Source organism: Suncus etruscus, chromosome 1, assembly GCF_024139225.1.
Source record: "Suncus etruscus isolate mSunEtr1 chromosome 1, mSunEtr1.pri.cur, whole genome shotgun sequence".
Taxonomy (NCBI): Eukaryota; Metazoa; Chordata; class Mammalia; order Eulipotyphla; family Soricidae; genus Suncus; species Suncus etruscus.
Window position 1 is genome coordinate 121,718,141 of NC_064848.1, and position 20,122 is coordinate 121,738,262.

Sequence of the window (20,122 nt, forward strand, 5' to 3'; positions counted from 1 at the left end):
TAATTAACTTTCAAGGAAAGTAGAGTATTATTGGTTGATATAAAATGAACTTGAGTTTGTTGCAAAAGGCCTGAATGGTTCTTAAATAAGAAGCATGATAGTAGGTAAGTTATTTGAGCTCTCTGGATCTCAGTGAATGAATTTATAGAAATTAAGGGATTTGACTAGATGAACCCAACTAGTAATTCTAAGTCATTAAAATTTTAAATTGTATCCCAATTCTGAATTTGCTTAGTGAGATGTATGAGACATAAGACCTTCAATTTACAAGTAATAGACAATAAAAATTAGAAAATTTAAAATTTTTAATAAATGTGCTTTTGTTCACAAAATGTGAAAAAATACAACAAACACAAACATACATTTTTAGGTATGCCACCTCCCACCACTTGGCAACTACAATATAAACCACTTGATCTGATCATGATCCTCAAAAAATGCAATCAAATGATCATATATTTTTGAAACAACAAAGTATTTTAGAGAATACTGTTGTGAATGTGACAGGTCTCTTCTTTATATTCAAATTAAATCATTCTCGATTACCCATATAGTATTAGAAGGTTCTATTAACTTCTATTGTCATTACAAATATAATCTGGCATTAAGCCACATGACTGCTTATATAACACTTACACACTGACTTGGCTTTGGTGGACCATGTATAAGTTCATATCCTCTGTGTCAACCTAATTTGAATAAGTGAAATTTATAGTAACAAATTTGTTCTTATAAATTAAAACAAATTTATACTAAGAGTGAATAAGGTATCATAGACTTTTCTTTTAAAGTACTACTTAAAATACACCATGCACACTTTGAAGCACATGCAGAATCAACATCTGTAAACAGTCAGAAGAATTTATAGCACCAACATTTTAGCTATAATGCTAAGGCTGACTCCAAGGTCATACCCTAGCATCTCAAAAATACTGCTTTCACTTACTTCCAAAGTACTTTTGTCTGGTGTAGTTTTCTTTGCACTTAAGATAACATTTAACCAAATCAAAGAAAACAGTACAATAATAGAAGTAACTGAACACAATCCTGTGTTATTCTGAACACTGTTTTAAAATTTCTTCTTTTAGGGTTGTTACAAGATGTGACCTGTAGTGCTTACTGGATCTATTAAGCAACTGAGAGTAAACCAAAAAAATTTTTCAGCTTATTTCGGGCAGATTTATTGCATTTAGTCAACTGACCAAGTTAAGTACAATTTTATTATTTTCATTAATTTAGAATGTAAAGTTTAATTTGAAATGTTGGGTATACACACTTAACCCTTTATATCTCAATGGGAAAATTTTGTATTTCTAAAGAAATTTCAACATTCAAAGTTAACTACAGCAACTTACAATAAGCACAAAAACTTCAGTTTTACCAGAGTAAAGAAGTGCAGTTTATGAAATTTAGAATCAACTACTGAAAATGCAGGTTTCCTTTAAAAACACACATATACATACAAACATTAACCATGAAATATGATACTGTTTCAGTGCAAAAACCTCAGTATGAGGTAATTTTAATGTAATAACCACTTGAAAAAAAATCCACACAGTGGCACTCTTAAAAATGATACTTTACATGACAATTGCTGGCTGACAAGACAACATGGACAAAGTTTTTAGCTATTTCAACTAACCTTGTCTTGTTTGGACAAATACTTCTTTATCATTTGCTTCTGATTCAGAAACACAGAAAGGCATTTATCAGTGTGGAAAGGGGAAATTCCCACGGCCAACTAATGGTTTATATAGTAAAAGAAAATTTTCTGCTAGGATTTAAGAGACTAGAATACCAGAGTCAAACCATTTTATGAGACTGCCAGCTAAGGGCTCATTTAAAATTCTTCCGTGTAATTCCAGACTTGTAGTGCAGCACTCCATGATGGAAAGGTGAAGATCCCATCAAAGTTGGTCTAGGTAGAATGTCAACTTTCTTCCAAGTGCAAACCCTTTCACAAAGGTGTTTCGGTCAGGAAATTGTCTTATATTGTTCCTTTAAGTAGAAAATTTTGTAAATGAGACCTAAGTTAAAAAAGTAAAAGTGAACTCTCACAGTTAAATATATATACTTAACACCAATGCCTAAATCAACAAGGTAAAAAAAAATTTGGCAATAGTGTTTACTGTGCTAATAAAAATAGGGTATATATGTTGGGAGAAAACTTTCCTTCTATATCTGTTGCTACTAATGAACAAGAAAGAAGGGGGGAGGGTCAAATCTGAAAGTTGAGTAAAAGTGGATAAACAGACAAAACTGAAGAGAAAATAGCTTTCCGAAACATAACAATTTCATTAGAAAAAGAATATAAGTGCATATAGACATCTAACCCAACCTACTACTGTGTTACAATGAACATATGAGTTCTCAAAGTGCAATCTACAATTCTCTACATATCTTGACGTTTCTCACTGCAGTGGTTTAAAGTCAACACTGAAAAGATGAGAGAAAGGGAAAATACATAGCAAATTATGCTTCATTTTTTTTTTTCTCACAATAGCACTAAAGAGAAAAGGTACCTTTCTATGATATCTTAGTGCTAGCGGCTACAGTAACAGTGGTTTCTGCTATGATAGGCATCACTTCTCATGGAACTTTAAGCTTTCTATATAAGAATAAATTTTAAAATCCAGAAGTAGAAAAAAATAGGCAACTCTGTAAACCCTTGCATTTCTTCTATGCAAACCAGAATAGGTACTGAGTTCATGTTAGTATTTTTGATTAGTGTAAGCAATTAGTTTGGGAGTCTGGACTGGAAAGACCTTTTGCTTTTATATTAACTTAAAAGTAATATGGGATCTTCTAGCTCATAGAAAGGAATAGAGCTGGCTTGACTTTCTCCAGAATCTGAGTCGTATGGAGCATCAGGGAGCTCTGTGAAACCATATGCTAGTTGTTCATCTTCTATATCTGAGCGAACATAACAGGAAGGGTTGGAATATTCTTCATCTTCTATACTGTTGAAATCTTGAGGAATATACAACATCCCTGGGTAGTTCCTGCTAACCAAGTCGCTTGTGGTTTTTAAAGAGATTTTTCTAAATGCCATTAGGTGCATATGTGAAAATTTTGAATACTTGAAACGTTTAAAGCCCAGAGACTCTATAGCAATTTTCCAGCTTTTCATCATCATAGCATGACGGTTTTGATGGGAGGAATCAGGTGTAATAATAAGCAATAAACCATTTAACACCAGCAGTTCATGGGCTTTCTTGCAGCAAATCCATCGCTGGTATGGTGAGGGAAAATAAGAAAGAAGGAGAGAAAAAACAACCACATGGAAAAGTTCTCCAGGAAGAGAATCAATGGGATTTTTCAATTGCTTCAAAAAGGCATCTATAGTGTCCTGTGCAAGTTGAAGCGGTTGCTGAAGCTGTAAGTTCAGGAAGTCACATTTATATACGCTCTGCAGAAAATGGAAAAAAAAGGATATATTAAGAATTTCATAGTCACTTCCACCTTACGCAGTTTTCCCACCAAGCTTCCTTATAATTTCTATATAATTCAAAGTTTGATTGTATATCTTTCCCTTTTAAACTATTACTGTACTTGCACAAATTCTTTTTTTGGTTTTGGATTTTGGGCCACACCCAGTGGTGCTCAAGGGGTCACTTCTGGTTCTGCACTCCGAAATTATTCCTGGCAGGCTTGGGATGCCAGGGATCAAACCTGGGCCAGCTACATGCAAGGCAAATGCCCTACCCGCTACTCCAGCCTCCTGGACTATTTTAAAGGTCAAGCAAAACATCTGTTAAGTCATTAACTTTAACCATTTTAAAAGTAATTTTAATGTTAATTTGTTATATTAAAAAATTAATTCCAAATTTGAAACAAATTATCAAATTTACTAAATGTAGGCAAACAACTGTGAGAAGCATTCTTTTTTTTTTTTTTTTTTTTTTTTGGTTTTTGGGTCACACCCGGTAGTGCTCAGGGGACCATATGGGATGCCAGGATTCGAACCACCATCTTTCTGCATGCAAGGCAAAAGCCCTGCTTCTATGCTATCTCTCCGGCCCCCTGTGAGAAGCATTCTAAGGAATAAAAATAGCAACTCACAATTTCCTAAAGAAATGCATTTTAAAGTTAGAGTAAATTAAAACAGACTAAACGTGTTAAAACAAAACACTTTAAGTTATGAAACCAAGGTTTAACCTAACAGTCATTAGTAGGTATTTCATTTTTGATAGCAGGTAGACAAATTATTCACATAATCATCCATCTATTAAGGAAAAGTTAACTTATGTTCCACAACAGACAATCTTGTTTTTATAAACTTAGTTTTGAACTATAACTGACATGCAAACGAAAGCATAACTGACAAAAAAATCAAAGTGTATGCTGTTTAGTTATAACTCATGGATCCATTACTATAATATAGTTAATGACTAGCTCCAATACCCTAAAATATTTTCTAGTTTATCTTTCTTTCTTTGTGCTTTTTGTGCTCTGCTTTTTCTGTCATAGGCAATCATTGACGTGACTTCTATACTACAGATCAGCCATAATCTAGACTTGTATATACATAGAATAATACAAAATGAACTTTCATTTGCCTGGATACAACAATTATATTAGGATTTATCTATATTTGAATATACTAAATTTATTGACTCTACACTGTTAAGTAGTATCCTGCTAGATGAGAATATGCTAGTCTGCTTATCCATTCAATTATTTATATGTATCAGAACTGTTCAGTTTTCAGTTATTACAATTCAATTATTTACAACACATGGTCTTTGAGATGATTTTTCAGCTATTATGAAATTAACATTTGTATCTCTGTAGACATCCTTTGCTCTGAAATCCACTCACAGGATTTATAATCACAAAAGCTATTTTATACTAATATTCTTGATTTTAATCAACTTAGAATTGAAGTGTATTTCTTTTAAAGGTAGCAAATATTTGGATTTTTTTTTATCTCATCTAATTAGTTCTACCTTTTTTTTTTTGGGATGGAGGTAATTACAATTACGCCTGTATTTGACTACTCAAAATTGTCACAACAGTTGATTTTTTTTTCCATTAAAAATTCCTTGTGTTTAATTTTAGGTTGTTTCTACTATCATATTTTCAAGTTAACATTTCTCTTAATATGCAAAAAGATAATATGTAACATTTATTGTTTTTCATGTCAGACCCAGTTCTACAATTAGATTTAGGCATTTAAAAATATTTGATGTCTCTAGTTAGCTCTGTGTAGCTAAAATAAAATCATAAAGGAATACAATCATATTTTAATATAATAAATTAGAATAATGGAATATAATTATTTTAATAGCCATTTCCTAATTTTAATATATCTGTCATCTACTCACTTTATGCTTAATTTTTTGCTTCCTTACATGCTAGTTATTTATTGGATATCAGACATGCTGAATTTTACTTTGTCGGGATTGAAGTATTTAAGTTGCTATAAATAATCTTGAGCTTTGTTCTTGAATTTAGTTATTTCTAGAGACAATTTGATCTTTCTAGGTTTTGTTTTTAAGGTTTGTTAGATGCAACTAGAGTTATGTTCAGTCTAAAGCTAATTATTTTCTCTGTTAACTCTATACAATGCAGGGCAACTCTTGAGATTTCCAGTGTCACTGTGTATTCAAATAGGTAGTATTTCTAGCCCATGAGCATGTTGGGCACTATTTGACCTCTTTCTTTGTAGGTGGTACTCTCATGTATTTTTCTCACACAAAAGAATTAGCTGGGTACTTAAGGAATACTCTGTAGACCTCTGGAATGTTTACTTTACTTTTCAGTACTCTGTCTTATGAACCATACTGGTTTGGTCTCTCAAAATTCTTAGCTCTGGCTCCATAACTGAAGGTTATGGATCACTTTTTATTTTATTTTTTTGCCACACCCGGCGGTGCTCAGGGTTACTCCTGGCTCTGTGCTGAGAAATCGCTCCTGGCTCAGAGGACCATATGGGGATGCCAGGGATCAAACCATCCATCCTGGGTCAGCCGCTGCAAGGCAAATGCCTAACCACTGTGTTAGCACTCCGGCCCCATGGATAACTCTTTCTGTGCCAGGTCCCTAGAATTTCTCTATAGACAACATGTTGGTTCAAGTATGATTCTCATCTCATATGTTTTAATCTCTTGAATCAATTCAGGATCTTGTAAATTATTTTGTATACCTTTTTGTTCCTTTAAGCAGAGGAAAAAAGTACATCAATAGTCTTTTACCCTATATCCACTGGAAATATAAGTCCTTTCCTTTATTTTAATATTAGAGTTTTAGTATTAGTTAGGCAGTTCTTTTGCCTACCCTAATGATTTTACAGTTGAAGTTTAGAGCTTTATCTATAAGAAAATTTAATGTATAAAGAAATGAAATTTCAAGGGGCCAAGAAAGCACCTTAAGTGATATAGCATGTACTTAGCAAATGTCCTGGTTTTGATCACCAGTACTGCATGGTACCCCAACACTGATATGGACTCAACAGAAAAAACCAAATATTATTTAGGCCTGAAGTTTATCTTTAATGATCATCATGTTTCAGCAGTCTATAAAAGAACATCTCTAATGTGTCTTGAAGAACAAAAGGGAAAGGATCTATGTAATAAATAATCCTCCTTTTAAACTCTATCTCTGCTGGCACAGGAATTCTCTGCAGAAATAAGCTAATATTAGCTATTTTAACAGAAAGTAAACATTTCTCCATCTTTATTAAGCAGAAATAATAGTAATGTTTTTACTAGTTTCTTTTTCCTCAGTGTTACTAATAGAAATTCACTAGATAATTATGCTCATAAAAATAATACATAATTCTAAAAATAAAACACCAAAAATAATACATAGGGCTGGAGAGATAGCATGAAGGTAAGGCATTTGTCTTGCATGTAGAAGGATGGTGTTTTGAATCACGGCATCCCATATGGTCCCCCGTGCCTGCCAGGGGCGATTTCTGAGCATAGAGCAGGAGTAACCCCTGAGCACTGCTGGGTGTGACCCAAAAACCAAAAACAAACAAACAAAAAAAAACAACCGAAAACCAAAAACAAACATAATTACAGATGAAAAAAAAATCAATATTTAGCAGGAATTCTTTTAAAATACTAGTAAACTTATTTATTTATTTATTTATTTATTTATTTATTTATTTATTGGAGCCATACCCAGTGGCACTAGGGGTTACACTCGACACTGAACACTGAGAAATTGCTCCTGGTAGGCACAGGGGACCATTTGGTAATACTAAGGATCAAACCTGGGTATATCCTGGATTGGCCTGGTGCAAGGCAAATGCCTTATCACTGTGCTATCATTCAGGTCCCTAGTAAATATTTTTTTATAGCTGCCACTATGTGAGGGGCACTGTGCTGGATGCTAAATACTATGATCCTATGAAGTATGATGATTATTAACCCTATTAGAGAGTAAGAACAATATTCTGAGAGTTAAGTCTAGGTTAAACAACATATTCCATTACCAGGATTCAGTTAAGTGCATAAAACTTATTCAATGTACCAAGTACTCTTTTTCTTTTAGATGCTTGAATATACAGAGAAAAATAAACTCTGACTGAAACAAAACAAAGGCCCAAACTCTATAGTTATTTAAAAGACTTTGCAATCTATTAAACAACTACAATGAGAGGTAATAATAAAAGTCATAGTTGTTATTTTAGAAATGTAAAATCATTGTTTTCCTTAAAAACACATATGTGAAGTATTAAAGTATCAAATGAAATCAGGCATACCTCAACAGCAGGTACAATGTCTATGCCAACAGTTAGAAATTCTTCAAACTTTAGAAATGGGTTAAAGCAACTGCCAACATCAAGTAATCTGATCTTTCCTGAGGTTTGTAGCAACCTAAAAAGAGATAATTTTATTTTATAAAAGGCAAGCTTAACATACAAGAAAAATCAAAACATGAGAATAAATTATCTGTCTCAGGATCATTTGCATATTTAAAAATTACTTTTAAGTCCTAAAGAATATGCATTCATGTGGGTCATATTCACTAATAAAACTGCATTTGAAAGCTAACTATAAGTTTAAGTGATGAAACAGAATTACTAGAACTGTAAAGAAATACTCCACCCTAGGTTCCATCCTATGACAAGTGTAAATACCAAAACCTCTAGTTACAGAGGCCTGATCTCATCATTCATGACTGAGCGGATAGTTTCCAGACAACACAAAGGACCAAGGTTAGAGTAAAAGAACAGGTACGAAGTCTGGAGTTATGCACATGACAGTATATTTCAAGGGCGGAGAAACCCTGTATTTCTTAACCAAGGGAATTCCCTTTCTTTTTTTTTTTTTTTTGGTTTTTGGGTCACACCAGGCAGTGCTCAGGGGTTATTCCTGGCTCCAGGCTTAGAAATTGCTCCTGGCAGGCACGGGGGACCATATGGGACGCCGGGATTCGAACCGATGACCTCCTGCATGAAAGGCAAACGCTTTACCTCCATGCTATCTCTCCGGCCCCGGGAATTCCCTTTCTAATCTCTCCAACATTTATTGTGTCTATACAAAAAGAAGCACAAATTAAATTTTTATTGTTGTTGTTTTTGTTTCATTTTGCTTTATGTTTTTGTGCTCTGTTTTGTTTTTATTTCGGGACAGGGATTATTGTTTGGTTGTCTTTATTGCTGTGGTGCTTGTTGGGTTTTTAGTTTGATTTTTTTGGTATTATTGTTATGTTTTACTTCCTTTTTGACTTTCTTCTCTTTAACCGATATTTATAGCCTCTAGAACAAGGGTCTCAAACTCCCGGCCTCCGTACAACATTTTGTGGCCTTGCCCTAGAGGAATCTTTTTTTTTATTTTGCTTTGTTTTAGTTGTTTGGGTCACACCCCGCAATGTTCAAGGCTTACAACTGACTTTGCCTCCTGCGGCCCCCAGGTAAATTGAGTTTGAGATCCCTGCTCCCGTTTTTTGCTTGTTTGATTTTTGTGCCCCCCCCCCCCCCATTTTTCTTGTTCTGCCTCAGAAACTGAGGGGGAAATAATGGAGCGTACCAAGACCAAACAGTCATATGAACATGAGTAGAAATAAAAAATGATCAGACTTAGGTACCACATCCAAAGCCAATGACAACAGGATTGATAACCAATCTACAACAAGCTAGACACAGAGGGGACCACTTATACTAGCAGTCTGAGGGGGCAAAGGAGAATATGGGAAACATGCTGGGAACAGGGTGTGGGGGGAGGGAGACAGGTAGGACAACATTGGTGGTGGGAATGCCCCTGTTTCAGTGTCACTATATACCTAAAATTTTATTGCGAATGATTTGTAACCCACTTTGGTCAAAATAAAAATTATTATAAAAAATAAAAAAGAGAGATGACATATTCAAGCTACTGAATAAAAATACTTTCAACCTAGAGAGCAAAACTCTCATTTAATTGGGAGGGAGGGATAAAAACATTCTTACACAAAAAAGAGCTCACAGCATTTATGCTAGCTAAACAGACTCTAAATGAACTATTCAAAGATCAATTATATAAACCAAATACTCAATTGTAACAGCAACAACCCTATACAATATAATGACAAACAGCCCTTTCTGTCAATAGTTTCCTTAAATGTCAGTGGACTAAATCTCCCATCAACCCACCAGAGTAGTGGGTTGGATGAGGAAAACAAAACCCAACCATCTGCTGCCTACAGAAAAAAAACACTTAAAAGTTCAGGATAGATACAAGCTCAGAGTAAAAAGATGGAAAACAATTATACAAGCTACTGGAAAAAAAAAGAAATCTGGAACAGCCACTAATAGTATCAGACCAAATTGCATTTAACCTCAAAAAAGTACTTAGAGACAAAGATGGACACTACTTTTTGAGCAGGAGAACAACAGACCAAGAAGAATAAACGCTGATCAACATTTACACACCAAATGTAGGGTCAGCAAAATATGAAGGCTTTTGCTCACAAATGTAGAGAAACATCGATGGAAAAGTGATAGTAATGGGAGATTTCAACTCGTCACTATCACCACTGGACAGATCCATTAGGCAGAACACTAGCAAAGACATGAGTACTAAATGAGAAACTAGAAGAGCTGGGCCTTTCATCTTCAAAAAGCTGAATACACATTCTTCTCAAATGCACATGTAATCTTTTCTAGGATAGACCATATTTTAGGATACAAGTCTAATTTACATAAATAAATTCATAAATATATAATTATACCAAGCACCCTATCAGATCACAGTGTCAGAGATGAAAATTAACTATAAAAAAAGAAGATATGGAGAAAATCTAGCATTTGGAGACTACATGACATGCTGTTCAACAACAGCTGGATCAAAGAGGAAATCAAGGAAGATATAGATTCCTTGAAGCTAATGAAATGAAAAACAAATTACCAAAATCTATGGACACAGCAAAAGCAGTAACTCGAAGGAAATTCAAGTAATATGACCTACACAAGTAAAGAAGAAAAAGACAACACCAACAGCCTAAAGGCACACTTTAATTATCTGGAAAGCCAACAGCGAAGGAACCCAAACACAAGCAGAAGAAAAAGAAATAATAAAAACCAGAGCAGGGGACCGGAGAGATAGCCTGGAGGTAAAGGCATTGAGGTAAAGGCATTTGCCTTGCATGCAGAAGGTCAGCGGTTGAAATCCTAGCATTCCACATGGCCCCCTGAGCCTGCTAGGAGCGATTTCTGAGCGTAGAGCCAGGAGTAACCTCTGAGCACTGCTGGGTGTGACCCAAAAACCAAAAACCAAACGAAAAAACAAACAAAAAAGCAACACAGAGCTGAAATCAACAATATCAAGGAAAATAATACAAATAATTTATAAGACCAGGAACTGTTTTTTTTAAAAGAAGAAACAAGAAAGACAAACTATTGGTAAGACTCACAAGGAAAAAAAGGGAAAATGCTCAAGTAAATCAAGATCAGAAATGAAAATGAAAAGATTACAACAGACCTCCAAGACATCATGAGAGCTTATTATGAACAACAGTACTTTGTTAAGCTACAGAACCCAGAAGAAATGGGCAGATTTCTGAAAAAAAAAAAAAAAAAAATCACCATAACTGAATGAGGAGGAAGAAGAAAGCCTAAACAGGCCAATCACAAGAAAGGAAATTGAAAAAGAAATTAAGAAACTCTCCAAGAATGAAAGTCCAGAACCTGATGGATGTATGATAGGTTAGTTTTATTAAACATTTAAAGAAGAGTTATTATTGATCTTTAGACTCTTCCTAAATATCGAAGAGATGAGAATCCTATCTAATACCTCCTAAGAAGCTACCATATAGCTCATTCCCGAAGACTGATGAACATTGACGGAAAATCCTTAATAAAAATCTTAGTAAACTGAATGAACAAAACATAAAAAAAACATCATGACCAAATGGGTTTCATACCAGGGATGCAAGGATATGGGCAAATCAATCAATATCATTTACCACATCGGTAAAAGGAAGGATAAAAATCACATATGTAGTATAAAATAATAAAGAAGCCCTTTGGATGGAGCTAGATGGTGATGGGATGAATGGAGGGGCCTTTCTGTGCCGTCCCAACACCAAGTGTCTCCAACACCCACCATCCAGCGGGTCTAGCGGTTCAGGGTGGCAGCAAAGAGAAAATCCACTCACAGGCAGGTTTCAGTAAATATCAGCTTTATTCATGCCCTAGCCAACATGTTACTATATCATAACTATTTACGCTGGATTCCTATTCGGCCCTGCTTTGTCCCTCAGCGATCGATCTCCTGCTTCCTTCTCCAACTCCACTCATGCAAATCCCTTTTTGCCCCTGAGGCCGAACCTTTTGTAACCTCCCCAAGACCCCTCACAGAAATGGGAGGGTCTTTCTTGTAGGTAAGGTTACACGAAGAATGCAGGGTGGGATTACATCTGCCCCCCTTTATTTAAATAAAGAGGACCCAAGAGGACAGCGATCATGGTGATATTCCTGTTCTTGTGTGTGATTTTGGCTCTTTTCAAACGGAGTGAGCCCAAAACTTTGGACCACCACATGGAGTCATTTTCAAAGATGGCCGAGACCCCTTCTGGGACCAGAAGGGCCAAACAGGAGAGGTGAAAATTTGGATCACCCCCATCTGAGGCCCAGGACTGAGACTTTGTTGCAGAAAATCCTTTTTCCAAAGACCTCGGCCTCCTCAGAGACTGATGGAGGGCCTTGACTGAAAAAGGACCAGGAAGAAAAGGTTTATCTAAATAAACTGATTTTCTGAATCATGACCTTCAGATTGGATTTGGATTTTGAATTTTGAAACTTTGGACTTTGGCTTAGATGACCTAAGTTTTGGACACCTAGATGCGCTCAGTGGAGAAACTGCAGTGCCAGTGGAGAAACCTGCTTCCAAAAAACTGCCCAGAGGGCATAAACGGTGGAAAGCTCTTGATCAGGCCAAAAGCAGCGAGCCTGAGTGGCTTCTACTGGGACCCGCCCTCCACATCAGGATAGTGAACGGGCGCAAGCGGACCCAGCTGCGGGGGCTGGGACCCCATGGAAGTGAAGCCACATGGGAGAAGACCAGCGTCTGAACAAATGGTTTTAGGTGAAGGGATAAAATGGGAAGCCCACAGATTTTACACAAAGTCTGGACAATTGGTGTTGGTGATGGGATAAAAGTCCACACTGTATTCACATGTGTACAATTTGGTGGTGGAATAAAGTTAAAAAAAAAAGGGGGAGAGAAAAACAGCGTAGCCTAACTAAAAATTCGATTTAAAAACTGCCTGCATCTCTTAATCTAAGTCATTTTCTTGCTGATTTAAATGTGCTTTATTGTTTTCCATAGTTAATGTTCTCAATTGCAAATTTATTTTACTGTGTATTTTGATGTATTAGCCTGTTTTTAAAATGTATGTTCTGTATAGATGTTCTTGTGCTTATGTGTTTAGGATAAGGTTAATAGGAACATGAAAGTTCCAGGAAGTTCCAATATAGTGCTTGGTAGAAAGCATTAAGAAAATTTTAAGTTATAGGTGTATTTTGCAAAAAAAGTTATGTTTATGGAAAGGCTGATATGTTAATTTTAACTTTAAACCTTGTTGCTTTGTAAATATTACCCACCTTTGGCTACAGGTGGAAGCAGGGAAAACAAAGGATAACTTATGCTCTTTTGTTTTTATTTAAAAAGAGGGGGCAGATGTAACCCTACCCCGCATTCTTTGTGTAACCTTACCTACAAAAAAAGACCCTCCCATTTCTGGGAGGGGTCTTGGAGAGATTACAAAACATTTGGCCTCACCGGCAAAAGAGGATTTGCATGGATGCAAAATGGAGGAAGAAGCAGGAGGAGATCTCTGAGGGACAAGGTACAATGAAGGGCTGAATAGAAATCCAGGTTATGAGAGAAGCCACACATGTTGGCTAGGGCATGAATGAAGCTGATATTTCCTGAAGCCTGCCTGTGAGTGAGTTCTCTACTCATCGCTATCCAGAAGTTGGGGACCACCGTTTGGTCCTGGTCTAGAGGAGAAAGGTCTCTATCTCCATCCACCACCATCCAAGCCCATCTAAAGGGTCTGTTTATTATTTTATACTACACACATGATCATTTTAATTGGTGCAGAGAAAGCATTTAACAAAATTGAACACCCATTCATAATGAAAACCCTCAGCAAAGTAAGTATGGAAGAAACCTTCCTCAAGATAGTAACTGCTATGTATAAAAATCTCACAGCCTATTACTCCATTTTTTTTTTTTTTTTTTTGGTTTTTGGATCATATCTGGCAGCCCTCAGGGGTTACTCTTGGTTCTAAGCTCAGAAATCTCTCCTAGCAGGCTCTGGGGACCATATGGGATACTGAGATTTGAACCACCGACCTTCTGCATGCAAGGCAAACACCTTACCTCCATGCTATCTCTCCGGCCCCTTCAGTATCACTCCTTTTTGTTTGTTTGTTTTTGTTTTTTGGGTCATACCCAGCAGCACTCAGGGGTTACTCCTGGCTCTGTGCTCAGAAATCGCTTCTGGCAGGTTCTGGCCCCGTTCATAAGTATTTTCATTGAATTGTAAATGATTAATTTATTGTTTTTTTTAAAGGTTAATTTGTAATGGGTATCCATTAGTATTTCCCCAAATGTAAAATAATGTCTCTCTGAGAAGTCCATATCAGAATTACTATTTAAGTTTATTAACCTTATTTTGATTTATGAAAAAGAAATTTAACTTTAGTGATGCACATAAATTCACACAACCTATGATGGCTTAGTTGATATAATCAAATCAAATGATTGATCAGGCCCGCAGAATCCAGGTATTTATCTGGTCAAACATTACCAGATAGTATAACTGTGAAGGTACTTTTTATTTAAAAGTTTTTGCAGCAAGATGATATAGTAATGGGTAATAATGTTTTATTAATTTGGTGCAAAGAAATATTTTCGAATCTGAGACAATACTGTGGATAATCTAAAGAAACCCACCCTGAATTTGACAAATTCACAGGTAGATAGTGTCCTTTAAAATAGGAGAGAAGCGCAAAGAATGGAAGTAAGGGGAGGAAGGAAAGAATGAATGAGCTCTACAATAGCAGTTGCCTAGTGAAACAGAAGTAGCCATGGCGAGAGCCTGCTGAAACCCAAGAAGGCTGTTTACTGTTTATAACTAAGGCTCCCATTGTATCTCTTTAAATAACCAGTGGCCCCATCAGTCATTTGATAGGTTTAGAAAGACTCTAAACTTATTCTCAGTAGTTCTCAAACTAGAGATCCTGCCCATGTCCAAATACTAGATGACTTCAGTAGAGTTTATTTCCTTTCCAGTTTAATGTTAGCATCAGTCTTTTTTATCTGTGTTTCTCACTGGCCCTTTTAACCAGCCTTTTAAACATGTTAATAAAATTTAGATTCTTAATATTGTATGCACAGTAGGAAAACAGTTAAATAATATCTAAGCAATAGTTTTATATAGATACATTTAGATACACACTCAGTACATTTTCCTCTACTCTTCTATAAAGGGATATTTCCAGATTTCTGACATTTGTACACAGCAGTGTGGTCTTATCTAATAATTTTGACAATGAGCTGTTTTGTAGTTGGACTCCTTGTTTTTTAATGTCTCTTCCCTTTTGAATTTGTCACTTGATCCCTCATGCTCACTTTGTATTTTGTAAATAATAAAGAGCATTAAATATTAAAAAAATAATAAGGCTAGGGTATTTAAAAACTGATGCTCATGATTCTCTTTATATATGCTACTGTCAATTATACTATTTATTGTTCTTTATTGTACTTTTATTATTTCATGGAAATAACCAGAAAATTAAATGACAGTGGTAAAGGAGCTTACCAATTATTAGTCTTAGTACAACTTGTACAAAAATTCAATTATATTTGTGAAACAGCAAATTTTCAATCTCCCAATTTTATACTCACTAGATATAACTGAAAAGCTGAAAATGAAACTACTTAATTTTGTAAACTTTAATCAAAGAACATGGCTAACATTGGAAAGATATTGTCACTTATTCTGAATAAAGCACAAAATTGATAATTTTATTTTAAAATTCAAAGTAATAAAACATTAGTTACTAAATAAAACGCAACTGTCATATGATTCTCTTGCACTCTTTTAAGCAGTTTTTTGGAATTCTTGTGTAAAAGATACTAACTAAAGCACATAAAGAGTTTTCATAGATCCAATGTATTTATATTTAGCACATTTAGAATCTAAGTAAAATTCACCTGTTCCACATTTTTCTTTTGCTACAGTAACATAATTTGTATATATCAAAAGCTTTTGAATAATACTCTACAGATGATTCATAAAACAAAGTATAATAATTCTAACAGGCACAAATCTTTATTTTTCTATGAAACTGCATTTTTTGAATGAGTATAAACATTTACATTTCTACTGATAAGACTCCTGGATACCTCATGCTACAATCACTAGTTTTTTGGTCTTTCAAATATAGACTTTTCAGACAATATCTATTTTCAATTCAAACATCTCTTACCTTTAAATTTTGCTTTGTTACTCATGAAAAAATAATTTTTAATACCTGTGAGAAATAAAAATCATCTGACAGATTACAATATCTTTACTTTTGTTTATTCTCAATCTATTCTTACTGTATAAGTATGGTTATACCATAGGCTCTGTGTATTACATACAGGTAGACTCTTCATTTGGTTTCTAGTCCAATTGGGACACTTACAAAGCCTGAAAGGAAGCACTATTAACAAGTACAAACTAGCTCTGCATAAGACAAGCCTGAGCTTTTGTCAGCCTACTTTTAGGCAGAGTAGTAAAATAAAAATTATAGTGTATTCATCAGTGGGGTTGAGGTGTGGTATTATCTATATACCTAAACCCTAGAACAACAACACTAAACACACAAAAGTCAAACTAAACAACTAACTTAAAAATGTGCCTGCCAAGGAGGCAGGTGGGGCTAGGACATTGGTGAGGGAAATTAACACGGTGGTGAGATTAGAGCTGGAACATCATAAACCCAAAACTCAACTATGAATAACAACACAAATCACAGTGTCTTAAAATAAAATAAAAAAGTGTATTAATCGTTAAGCATTCCACAAGTTAAAATTTGTCTTAATTGACTTTCCTCTGAATATGAGTCTTCACTGTCTTGGTTAAAGTAACCAACTATGTTCAAGATACGTACTCAAACATAAAATGTAGTTTATCTGGAACCTTGGAAAAATGGGATTATATGCATGACACAAAGAGTAAAAATAAATGTCCATTGCTCTATCCTTAAAGCATGATAGTTAACAGAGCAACATTTATGCACATTCACATAAAAATGTGAAAATGAAGAATGAGTTATGCTTGTAAAACAAGTGCAAGAGATTTGAAAAAAAAAGGGAAGAAAACAGATGTACATGTACAGATGTACATGTAAAATTAGCAAATGTTTTCTGAGGTTTATTTAATATTACTAGGCAGGTTATCATAATTAACTTGGTAAGTCTTAACTAATAAAAAATTCATTTGGCAAGCATAATTAATAATTGAAACAAAATTAAAGAATTAAATTATGGAACAGTGCATGGAGACAGCTCAAATAGTGGATAGCCTACTATTGAGTAGATAGCCTCAAATAGTAATAGACTATCTGATAGGTAGAAAGCCCTGATTTTAATCTCCATTTCACCTCAGAATCTGAGAGTACAATCCAAGTGGCATAGCAAAATGGAAGTGTGTGACCACAACAACCAAGTGTTGGTTACATAACAAAGAAAAAACTTAAAAGAAGAAAGAAAGAATATATGGACTAGAAATATTTGTCTAAAAAATGAGGAAGTAAAGCATAGCCTTTTAAATATTTCTTCACAACAGTACAAAGATATTTTTTAATTAAGAAAGTGATTCTGCTTTGGATAGGAAGGAGATGATGAATAAAGTTGCAGCACCAACATGATTTATTTTTAAACTGAGCCAATGCATATTTTTGTTTAGACCATAATTAATTGCTATTCTTTCTAGTCCCTAATTTACTAGTGCTACTATATTAGTAAAGTAAAAATCAGAATATTAATATATAAGTCACAAAAATTTACGTACATAGTTTCACATGCAAAATAAAACGTGTTATAATCACTTTGGTAGAACTCCTAAGTTGCATTTTCCAGAGATATCTTAAACTCTCCACTCAGTATCATTCTTTTATAAACCTCTGAAAACCATTTGAATCTGCACTCAATTAATAATCATCTTTTGAACTCCTATCACTGAATCGTCTTTTCCATACTCAAACATATTATAACATACTGTTGTTATATTATATACTATATTACAATACTTGTAATTATGTGTAATACTTTTATAATAATTATATACAACATAACATAATATATTATACTTCCTAAAGTTCCACAATTTTAATTTTCCATCTTCCATCTGTGCTCAGAAATCACACCTGGCTTGGGGACCTTATGGGATGCCAGGGATTGAACCTGTGTCTGTACTGGGTCAGCTGCGTGCAAGGCAAACACCTTACCACTGTGTTACTACTCCGGCCCAAGACACAACATTTTCAAAAAACTATTTCCTAAAACAAACCATCGAGTGAGCAGAGTAGCCTCTCCCCCGCATTTCTAATAACTGGCTAAATGACAATTACTTAATGATCATCTTATCATACATAGTATGCACAGGAATACTTTTTGTGAACTTCTCAATTCATCATGTGGCATATAAAATGTTTATAAGCTGCTTTATTAATGACATTCTTATGTGATACTAGACTTGATAAGAAATATTCGTACATTGTGAGGAATTCAGTTATATATATAACTGGGTATCTATCTATCATTCTATCATCTATCTATCTATCTATCTATCTATCTATCTATCTATCTATCTATCTATCTATCTATCTATCTATCTATCTATCTAGATAGCTTGGTGACATTGTCTTCAATTGTGTTAAGATGTCAGCAATTTTATCTACCATTATTTTCCTTTACACATAAATTTAGAAGTCTGAATTGCAGTATTCTAATAAAATTTTCCAGTCGAGCCTTTACAAACTATGTATTTTATAAGTCTAGCCAAACATTTTACTTTGATTCTCAATATCTATTGCTATGTGTAGAAAGCTCAGACCTTTGCATATTTTATAGGTTTTTTCATTTTGAAACATGTAGGAGACAATACAGTATCATTCTGTTTTTACACAGAAAAGAATACTCCAGCACAGAAGATATTTCTCCAAGGTTATTCTAATTTCTTAGTCAGTCATCCCTTTAAGTATGTCCAAATAAAGTTTTCTGTTCTGATTCTTTGATTTGCCATAGAACTATTATTGACATTTAATGAACTACTCTCATTTTTGAGAGTACAAACTTTGGTACAGAATCAATACTTTTCCAGATACCCTACCTTTGTTTCAAATAGCTAAACATATAACTTACAGTAGTCTTCTACTTTATAATATAAACTGTCATTCTTTTTTTGGGGGGGGGCATAGCCAGAAGTTCTCTGCATTCAGGAATCACTCCTGGGGGGGGGGCTCAAGGGACCATATGTGATTGAATATGGGTCAGCCACATGGCAAAGCAAATGTCCAATCTGCTATACTATTGCTCTAACTCACCTTCATTCCTTAACCTATTAGTAGAAAATAAACAAATTGTTCACTACTTGGGATAAAACATTATATCACACATGTATTAAAAATTGGCATGAAACACAACATCATTCTGCCTTATTATCATTGGTCCCACAGAAAATATTAGTTAAAAGTAGAAAAGAGCACTTACTCAGTTATAAGTTCAGGGTTTGTAAAGCTGAGGTTGGTTAAATGACCTTCAAGTTTAGAAGACTCATGTGTATTTAAGGCTGGAGTGGTCTTAGTGGCAAGCACAGCTCTTTTTTCATCTTTTTCAAGTGCTTTTTTCTTCCCACCATTTTGGAAATATTCTCTGCATACACTGTAAAGCAAAATGAAGTTATACGAACCAGATATAGTGTAAAACGAAGACAAAAATAAAAAAGCAAAACTGAAAACTGAAAAAGCAGAGGTTTCTTCAAGGAGTTCAGAGTTGTAAAAAGAAAAAGTATTTAAAATAGATTTGATAAAACATATATATATGCCAAAACCAGTCTAAAATCAGTTAAGATATTTTAACAAGAAAAGTAGGAATATATCAGGCAAAGAAGTGTGTTTAGAAGAAAGCTTTTCTTGTACAAATAACACAAGGAGGGCTGGAGAGAAAGTACAACAAGGAGGGAACTTTCCTCACATGTGGTCAACCTGTGCTCAATCCCCTGTATCCCATATGGTCCCCCAAGCACAGCCAGGAGTAATTCCTGGGTACAAAGCTAAGAGTAACTCCTTGATGGGGGGAACCAGCTTCCTCTCCACCCCACGCAAAAAAAAAAAAAAAAAAAGGAATAACATAAACATGATTTTAAAGAGATGAGTGTTAGTTCATAGAGAATTAAATCCAAAGTATTAGACAGAATAAGGATGGATGTTCTCAGGAAAATGATCCTGTGGAGAGTTAGAGAAAAGTGTGGCAATTAGGTAATTCTAGAGGGATTCCAAAACGGCAAATCATGCAAGACTCACAAGCCAATTAAAAACAAGAGAACTTTAGAAATTTAATCTAGAGAGAAAAAGAGAATTAGTGGTTTTGTAGAATTAGGGGTTGGACAGGACTGAGTTCTATGATGG

General features: G+C 34.7%; 1 protein-coding gene across 1 annotated transcript in view; it reads right to left on the reverse strand.

Annotated features, from left to right (window-relative positions):
* Window positions 1-287: 287 nt before the first annotated feature.
* BMT2 (base methyltransferase of 25S rRNA 2 homolog) overlaps window positions 288-20,122 on the reverse strand; it is a 67,662-nt gene continuing 47,827 nt past the window's right edge. The window contains exons 3-5 of the mRNA XM_049783498.1: window positions 19,206-19,376; window positions 7,715-7,829; window positions 288-3,409 (exon numbers count right to left, since the gene is read on the reverse strand). Of these exons, the coding sequence (XP_049639455.1) occupies window positions 2,780-3,409; window positions 7,715-7,829; window positions 19,206-19,376 (916 nt within the window). The 3' untranslated portion in view covers window positions 288-2,779. The remainder of the gene's footprint in view (window positions 3,410-7,714; window positions 7,830-19,205; window positions 19,377-20,122) is intronic.